At 47.2% G+C, this 9,554-nt stretch overlaps 1 protein-coding gene across 3 annotated transcripts in view; it reads right to left on the reverse strand.

Moving 5' to 3' along the window:
• Window positions 1-8,031, reverse strand: part of Cals (calsyntenin 1) — a 492,734-nt gene extending 484,703 nt beyond the window's left edge. For all 3 annotated transcript variants that reach the window (XM_086533977.1, XM_086533976.1, XM_086533974.1), the window contains exon 1: window positions 7,837-8,031. In XM_086533977.1, the coding sequence (XP_086390103.1) occupies window positions 7,837-7,924 (88 nt within the window). In that variant the 5' untranslated portion in view covers window positions 7,925-8,031. The remainder of the gene's footprint in view (window positions 1-7,836) is intronic.
• Window positions 8,032-9,554: the final 1,523 nt, after the last annotated feature.

Below are 9,554 nucleotides of genomic sequence, written 5' to 3' on the forward strand. Positions count from 1 at the left end.
AATTGCATGACAATTTTTGTAAACCTTTTTTCTGAGGGAGGGTGGGAGGGGGGGAGGGGAAGGGCGAGGGGGGGGAGAGGGGGGGGGAGTGCCTCGGCACACATGGGCTTAAGTGAAAGTGTACACTATACCGTTTAGGCAAGTGGAGGAAGGAGATTAATGAGGTGGGGAAAAGGAAGGGGAAGGGAGAGAAGAGGAAGGGAAGAGGGAGGGAAGAGGAAGGGAAGAGGAGGGAAGAGGGAGGGAGGGAGGGAGGGAGGGAGGGAGGGGAGGGAGGGAGGAAGGGAGGGAGAGGGAGAGAGGGAGGGAAGAGGAAGGGAAGAAGAAGGGAAGAAGAAGGGAAGAGGGGGGGAGGAGGAGGAAAGGAGGAGGAGGAGGAGGAGGAAGGGAGGAGGGGGAGGAGGAAATGAGGACGAGGAGGAAGGGAGGAGTAGGAAGGGAGGAGTAGGAGGAAGGGAGGAGGAAGAAGAAGGGAGGAGGACGAGGAAGGGAGGAGGACGAGGAGGACGAGGAAGGGAGGAGGAGGAGGAGGGAGGAGGCGCGGTCGTCCTCCTCAAGTCAGTGGAACAAAGATAGCCGCCCACCACCTCACTTGAAGAACAAACACTGACATCGTCACCACGCCCACTCTCTTCTGTCGCCCTCTTGACCATCCGGCGCGGAGAGGGAGGGAGGAGGGGAGGAGGGAAGGAGGGGGAGGAAGGAAGGAGGGAGGGAGGGAGGGAGGGGAGGAAGGGGAGGGAGGGAAGGTGGGTAGGAAGGGGGGAGGACGGGAGGAGGGGTAGGAAGGGGAGGGAGGGAGGAGGGGTAGGAAGGGGGGGAGGGGTAGGAAGGGGAGAGAGGGAGGGAGGAGGGGTAGGAAGGGGAGGGAGAGAGGAGGGCTAGGAAGGAGGGAGGGAGGGAAGAGAGGTAGGAAGGAGGGAGGGAGGGAAGAGAGGTAGGAAGGGGAGAGAGGGAGGGAGGGTATAAGCAGATGAAGGGTAGGAGGATAAAAGGATAGGGAGGAAACGAAGGTGTAAAGAAGGGAGAGAGGAGAAGAGGGAAAGACGACGAAAGATTGAGAAGGGGAACAAGGGGAGTGAAAAAAGAGAGAAGAGGAGAGGAAGGAGGAGAGGAAGGAGGAGAGGAAGGAAGAAGGAAGAGGTAGAGGTAAGAAAAGGTTCCACCTCTCGAGCTCCAACAACGACAGACCGAGAGACAGCGAGCGAGAGAACCCGAGCCACGAGAAAGATAAAAAAAAAAAAAAAAAAAGCAAAAAGCAGCGCTTCCTTCGGCTGCACGAACGAAAGCGTGCATTCAATGCCCCCCCTACCCACCCCCCACCCACCTACCCACCCACCTTGGTTATATAAAACAAGGATATTTATGCCGACTGAATGCAGGTACATACGCTGGGGAAATTAAGTCGTATTTCAACAAGGGTAAGGCTAAACGAGGCTGCGTTACGGCAAATTCATGCAAGAAGGGGGGTTATTAAAGCCAACTTTAGGGAACGTCAGTATAGAGGAGGCCGAGTTTTAAAATCAAGTAAAAAAAATAAATAAGAGGAAAATAGGGGGAAAAAAGGGAAAACAACAACATCGAACAGGAAAAAAGGAAAACATCGAACAGGAAAAAAGGAAAAAACAACATCGAACAGGGAAAAAAAGTGGAGGCGGCCTTCGGGGACACCTTTCTCTTCTCTATTTTCTTCCATCCAAACAGGTGTTGCTCATGTTGCAGACTGCAAGCCAGGCGGTGCAATATCAATGGGCCACAGACAGCGGCCCACAACGATTCTTTCATTCTGCTCTAAGTCAACTTCGAAAAAAGGAGAATGGTGTCTGAAGTCACAAGTCTTTCCAAAATTAAAAGAGAGAGAGAGAGAGAGAGAGAGAGAGAGAGAGAGAGAGAGAGAGAGAGAGAGAGAGAGAGAGAGAGAGAGAGAGAGAGAGAGAGAGAGAGAGAGAGAGAGAGAGAGAGAGAGAGAGAGAGAGAGAGAGAGAGAGGAGAGAGAGGAGAGAGAGAGGGAGAGAGAGAGAGAGAGAGAGAGAGAGAGAGAGAGAGAGAGAGAGAGAGAGAGAGAGAGAGAGAGAGAGAATAAGCGAGGGGGATAGGAAGGGAAAGGGTGAAGAGGGAAAATGGAAAATGAGTGAGAGAGAGAGAGAGAGAGTAGGAGGGATAGGGATGGAAATGGAAAAGGAGAGGAAGGGAAAGAAAAAGAAAGACAAAAAAAGAGAGAGAAAGAAAAGAAGCGAAAAAAGAAAAGCAGAAAAAAAAGAGAAGAGAGCGAAGGACAAAAAGACAGAAAAAGAGAGAGAGACAGACAAGAGAGCAACAGACAAAGCATGAAATAGAAAGAAAGGAAGAGAAGAAAGAGAGACGTCAACGATTTTATCCGCCGGGGATGTATCAAGACCGTAAAAAAGGGAAATCCCGCAATATATGCATATTCCATTAGCGGCGCAAAATGGGGTCTTGGGACGCATCACGCGGGCGATAGAGAGGGAGAGGGAGGAAGGGAGAGGGAGAGGGAGGAAGGGAGAGGGAGGAAGGGAGAGGGAGGAAGGGAGAGGGAGAGGGAGGAAGGGAGAGGGAGGAAGGGAGAGGGAGGAAGGGAGAGGGAGGAAGGGAGAGGGAGGAAGGGAGATGGAGGAAGGGAGATGGAGGAAGGGAGAGGGAGGAAGGGAGAGAGAAAGAGAGAGAGAAAGAGAGAGAGACAGAGACAGAGAAAGAGAGAGAGAGAAAGAGAAAGAGTGAGAGACAGTGAGACATAGGACCAGAAAAAGACAAAGAAAACACACATTTTCCCAGGGAAAAATCTTCATCTTCGGAATAGACATAACAGGCTCATTAGCATACAAATAAATAATTACGTAACCACCGCGAATTTGATATAATGAAATCATTTCCCTGGGAATTGCATATTCGCGAATGATTTTTTAATCAACTCCAACAATAGGCAACCATGAATCAGTATAGAGAGAAATAAAACTCAGCAATATTGTATGATTTACTAATTTCAGATTTCGAAAAAAATATATATGAAATAAATAATAAAAGTTTGAACGTATATGATTTATTGGTTTCCAAAAAAAAGGCTGGAATTTATCCAGAAGGAATAACAAAAGCAAATTCAAAAAGACAGCTAATTTCGGAAAGATAGGCTCAAAATTTATCTATCTATCTATATTTTTTTCTTTCTTTCGTTCATATCTTTCTCTGCCTTCGATTATTTCTGTGCAAGGTGAAATTTTAAATGATTCATCAAGATTTATAAAACGAACTATGCTGGACTATTCAAAAGCCTAAGTAAATTTCGTTCAGATAAAACAGAAGTCGGATTCAATATATATATATATATATATATATATATATATATATATATATATATATATATATATATATATATATAAACAATGTGTGTGTGGGTGTGGGTGGGAATATATGATTATATAAAAAGCCTTCAGAAATTAAATATAGATCAACAAACCCTTAAATCTGATCTAAAAAAAGAAATAATCATACCATTAGCAATAACAATAAAATCGAATGAAGTTAAGGCACCAAACACTAATTCAACCGGCATCCACCAAGGCCGCGGTGACACATCACCCAATTACACACAACACGTAAAACCTCAGCACCACATCACACATAATCTAAGAACCACATCACACGCAAAACCTCAGCAACCACATCACACACAGCCTTTAGAAACACATCACACGCAAAACCTCAGCACCACATCACACAGAACCTTTAGAACCACATCACACGCAAAACCTCAGCACCACATCACACGCAAAACCTCAGCACCACATCACACAGAGCCTTTAGAACCACATCACACGCAAAACCTCAGTACCACATCACACAGAACCTTTAGAACCACATCACACGCAAAACCTCAGCAACCCCATCACAGAGAGCCTTTAGAAACACATCACACGCAAAACCTCAGCAACCACATCACACAGAGCCTTTAGAACCACATCACACAGAGCCTTTAGAACCACATCACACGCAAAACCTCAGCAACCCCATCACACACACAGCCTCAGAACCACATCACACGCAAAACCTCAGCAACCACATCACACAGAGCCTTTAGAACCACATCACACAGAGCCTTTAGAACCACATCACACGCAAAACCTCAGCAACCCCATCACACAGAGCCTTTAGAAACACATCACACGCAAAACCACATCCCTGCACACACACAGCCTCGAACCCAAACTTACTCGACCCGAAAGGACCGACGGAAACTCCCGACAGGTAGGGGAGACCTTCTGAGGAAACTTCGAAGGGAGTGAAGTGAACCTCGAAGGAGGAGGGGCCTTTGGGGGGGTGGGGGGGCGAAACTACGGAAGGAAGTGAGGCCTGACACTGGGCCTTGACATGACCAAGAAGGGGAGAAGGGGAGAAGGGGAGAAGGGGAGAGGGGGAGAGGGGGAGAGGGAGAGGGAGAGGGAGAGGAGAGGAGAGGAGAGGAGAGGAGAGGAGAAGGGGAGAAGGGGAGAAGGGGAGAAGGGGAGAAGGGGAGAAGGGGAGAAGGGGAGAAGGGGAGAAGGGGAGAAGGGGAGAAGGGGAGAAGGGGAGAAGGGGAGAAGGGGAGAAGGAGAGAAGGAGAGATGGAGAGAAAAGGAGAAGGGGAGAGAGGGAAAGGGAAAGGGAAAGGGAAAGGGAAAGGGAAAGGGAAAGGGAAAGGGAAAGGGAAAGGGAAAGGGGAGAGAGATAGAGATAGAGAGAAAAAAGAAAGAAGGAAAGAAAGAAAGAGAAAGAAAAAGAGAACGAAAGAGAAAGAAAGATAGAGAGAGAGAATAAAAGAAACAAACAGAGAAAGAGAGGGCGAAAGAGAGAAAGAGAGCTAGAAAGACAGAAGACAAAGCTGGCGTCTCGAGTGGGAACTTGTGTGAGGAAAGACGAAAGCTATAACTCAAAGGGGAATTAGGTGACCGAGAAACTGACGCCGAAGCGGAAACTTGCAATGACTTATAGGTGTTCTTCGGTTCGAGATTTCGACGTCGCTCGGTTGCATAACGTAAAAAAATAATAATAATTAAGAGCGTAAGAGAGAAGGATGGAAGGAAGGAAGAACGAGAATGAAGGTGACAGAAAGGGAGTGAGGGTGGAGGAGGGAGTGGGAGTGAGGGTGGAGGAGGGAGAGGGAGAGGGAGAGGGAGGAGGGAGAGGGAGAGGGAGAAATTCGGGGAGACAGAAACAGAGAGAAAGAAAAACAGAGATAGAGACGGAGAAACAGACGGACAGACAACGAGAGAGAAAGAGAGAAAGAGAGAAAGAGAGAAAGAGAGAAAGAGAGAAAGAGAGAAAGAGAGAAAGAGAGAAAGAGAGAGAGGGGGGAATAGAGAAGAGGAGATAGAGAGACGAGAAAGAGAGAGAGAGGAGAAAGAGAGAAAGACAAGAGAGAAAGAGAGAAGAGAGAAAAGAGAGAGAGAGAAAGAGAGAGAGAGAGAGAGAGAGAGAGAGAGAGAGAGAGAGAGAGAGAGAGAGAGAGAGAGAGAACGAGATAGATAGACAGATAGAGAGATAGAATAAAAGGCCAGACGAATGGGCGATGTAAGGCCAAGCTGTCCCATGTTGAAGCAAGACATTCCACCGACGTAACAAAGCTCTCTCTGCGCTGCTCCGGACAGACGGAATCCCGAACAAATTCGCCTTACAAGCACAGCTCACCCCCTACCCCCCCCCACCCACCAACACACAAACCCTCTTCCCCCTACTCCACCCCCCCAACACACAAACCCTCTTCCCCGTCCCCTCCCCCCCCACTTCACTTTTCCCAGTCTTTCCCCCTCTTCCCTCGCCCCTTCTTGCTTTCTCTCTTCGCTTCCTCCCCCTTTAACCCTCCCATCCTCTCCCCCATCCTCTTCCCCTCTCTCCCCCCTACTTTCCTTCCCTCCCCATCCATCCCCAACCCTCTCTCCCCCCTCCTTTCCTTCCTTCCTCATCCATCCATCCCCTCTCCTTTCCTCCCCTCCCCAGCAAGAGGTCCACCCCCCATCTCTCTCCCCACCCATCCCCCTCCCCTCTCCCCACCCACAATTCGTATCATAAAACTTGTAATTCGCACCTCATGCCCAGCCGCCCTGTGACCTGTCGGGAACAATGGGCCCCCCCAAGGTTGCAGCTGACAGGTATATAGCAGGTAAAAAAAAATGATAATAAAAAAGAAGTAAATATTAAAAATCTAAAACGCAAAAAAAATAAACGGAAGTTCCAGTGAAATCTAAAGAGGGAGGGGAGGGTGGGGGGGTGGAAGAGGGGAGGGGTGGGTTGGGGTGGAGGAGAGGAGGGGAGGGGAGGGGAGGGGAGGGCAGTTTATCATAGTAAGCATGGTGTTCAAAATTCTTTTCCCTTTTTTTTTTCTTTTTTTTTACTCCGCGTTCAAGGTGTCTGGGATGGTTTGAACACCACTGCCCCCACGTCGTGTGTTATGTTAAGAGCAATTTCGTTTTTTTTTTTTCCAACACGTGCTTAAAGCAAGAAAAATAGACCCCGTGGCTTGTTTTTTTTGTTTTTTTTTCTTCGATTCCTCCAAAAATATGAAACGCAGCTCAAAAAATATAAATAAAACAAAAATAAACCAGCAAGCACAACATAGCCACACTCGATAGAATGCTAGAAAACCTAAGCTGATCATTCTTATCAACCGACCCGCCTAACCTCCCCCCTCCCCCTCCCACCCCCTATATACCCTTCCCCCCCTTTCCCGAAGCACACCTCTCTCCCTACCCTTACCCCGCCCCTGCCCCCTCCCTCCTAAAAAAAAAGGCGCCAGCGAGGAGCCATCGACATACAGCATGTGTGAGTGTGTGTGTGAGTGTGCTAGCTAGCCATCGACGTCGACATTCCAGAGCAAATAAGTCATTCTAGCGGAGAGTCGAGCGAATCGATACACACACAGCAGAGTGGCGAGGCCGAGGTAGCTATGGACGTCGGGCTCTGCCACCGCCGCTACCGCCACCGCCACCACCGCCGCCGCCACCGCTACACTGCCGCTGCCAGACGTCATGTTGAAGAACAAGCAGATAAAAAAAAAAGAGAGAGAACCCCCCATTCGACGTCGATAGATCTGTTCTGCTCTTTAATGAACACGGCTGAAGAAACGGGGAGGGAGTTATCGCCTCACACACACACACACACACATAACAGGGCTACGAGATTTACGTGTTTGTTCGTTCTTTCTTTCTTTTCCGATTCCCGACGTGTCTTATTTTGCTTCGGGAATGTACCGGGGAATAGGTCGAGACTTGACATGTGATTATCGAATCGCCTTCAAGCTTACATAACAACGAACGAAAAAAAATAACGAACGGAAATACACCAAAACGAAACGCCAGTCGATATATAAACACAAGTTGCCACGCCGCAACGCACAATGTGATCGATCAATTGCAAACGTAAAAAAAGATTAAAAAAAAGAGTCACTAATCCCATTAAACGCGAAAAGGCAACGTACGCCCGTGCTACGAAAACCCGCCAGGTAGGTTTAGGTAGGTAGGTAGGTAGGGTAAGGTAGGGTGTAGGGTAAGGTCAAGTCCAGTGCTCGCTCGTCCCTCCCCATGTGTGAGAGAGCCTGAGCTTGGTGACCTTACCTTAAGCCTGGGTGACCTTACCTCCAACCTACACGCACACACACACCAAGCCAATGACAAGCCAGGTGCACCCGTGGCTTAGACCAGCCGGGTTCCACCAGGGTTCTTCTAGAGCCCTAGGGAGGGAGGGATAGGTTTAAAAAGCGAGTGTTTAGGGCAGCAGGTGTCCCCCTCCCTCCCTCCTCCACCAGGTGAGCGTAGCCTAACATGGCGAGCCTCTCTGCCTGCCTCTTACCTGAATTCTCTGAAGATATTACTCCGGCCACCGTCACAGATAGGATAATCCAAAGAGACTTCATAGCTCCTGATTCACTGACACACATAAAAATTTATATTTAAGTTCCCTCAAAGGGATAAAACACACAAACCAAACACGGTTTGGTCAGACGGCACGAGAACACCTCCTCACTCCTCCAACTCACACTGAGAAATGCTCGCCTCAAGACTGCTCGCGTGACGTCATCGACGGTGCGCGTGCTGATTGGCGGAGGGCGGGACGGGACGTCATCGATCTCTCGCACGCTCATTGGTTGCCGTATCCGTGATGTCAGATAATCGACCAATAATTCCTGGACGCGGTAAATACAAATAACCTCGGGATTGATTTTTTTCCCTGCCGTGTCACATGTCACTTTAGCGATAAAGAATTATGCAAATTGCGGATAAAAGACCCCGAGTTTTGCAATGATGACCTAAGGTATAAAAACTTCTAAAAGATGGCCATTTTTCATAAACCAGAGCATGTTATCGGCAAATCTTGAATTACACCAATGGCTTGTAAGCCGTATCGATGGTCAATTTTCTGCTTTCTTCCCTTTTACTTTTCAGAGATAAAAGGCCATTTGAATTCACGATATAGCTGGAAAAATAATGAACTTTCTTGCAGGAATAACAAATGTCAACGTTCGTCGCACACTTACTTTTTCCAACTTCACTCTTACATACTAATATCCGTTCTCTTCCCTCCCTCCCTCCATCCCTCCCTCCCTCCCTCCTTCCCTACTTCCCTCCCTCCCTCCCTCCCTTCCTTCCTCCCTCCCTCCTTCCCTCCCTTCCTTCCTTCCCTCCCTCCCTCCCTCCTTCCTTCTCATTCGCTCACGCTTTTCATTTTTCATATCTTCTTTTGCATTCCTGAACTCTAAGTCCTCTTCTTAAAAAAAAATGGATTGAATCCTATTCCAACTTACGGTTTTATATATTCATTCCATCATTCAAAAATAACCGATTCCTCTCCTCGCTTATCCTTCTCCCTCTCTTTCTATATTCAATTCTCTGTGTTCTCTTTAACTTTCTCCTTTGTCATATTCTCTCGTTTCGCTTAACCTTACATTCCTCTCCTTCTATATATCCAACAATGTTATCGACCTCTATCTTTATCCTTCCTCGTTTCCTCTCATTCTAAATCCAGTTTTCCCCGTTATCGATCACTTTCCTTATCCTCCGTTCTTCCCCCTACGCCCTTAACAATCGACTGACACTTATCTTCACCGAATGGGCAAACAGCTGACCTAACTTGACCTCTCTCGCCTCCCAATATCCCAGCTACAGTATGGTTATTCGTCCGTATAATTACTGTTAAGTGTCGTTAGGATATTGGCGTAGTAAGTGAGTGTTAGATATGAAGTATTATTAATTCTGTAGTCTCTTTTAACGCGTGTTATGTGCGGCTAAAGTGGTCTGGTTATGTTGCTCTTCTTATAGTAAATAGTTACTGTAGTCTTACTATAGTTACTGTAGTCCTACTATAGTTACTATAGTCTTAGCTATTAATAATGGTAATATAAATCCGGATTTCACAAAAAAACATATATAACACAAAAACATGGACATGTTTTTAGAATCTAAAAAATATAATCAAAATTTTGAATGAAGATGAAATATAGTAACCTCCCCCTTTTTAAGTAATAGCAAAATTATATTTCATTCACTTATAATAAAATATTTCACTATAAC

The sequence above is a fragment of the Penaeus japonicus genome, unplaced genomic scaffold, assembly GCF_977035675.1.
Source record: "Penaeus japonicus unplaced genomic scaffold, GWHDUDI00000001_assembly GWHDUDI00000040, whole genome shotgun sequence".
NCBI classification, from domain to species: Eukaryota; Metazoa; Arthropoda; class Malacostraca; order Decapoda; family Penaeidae; genus Penaeus; species Penaeus japonicus.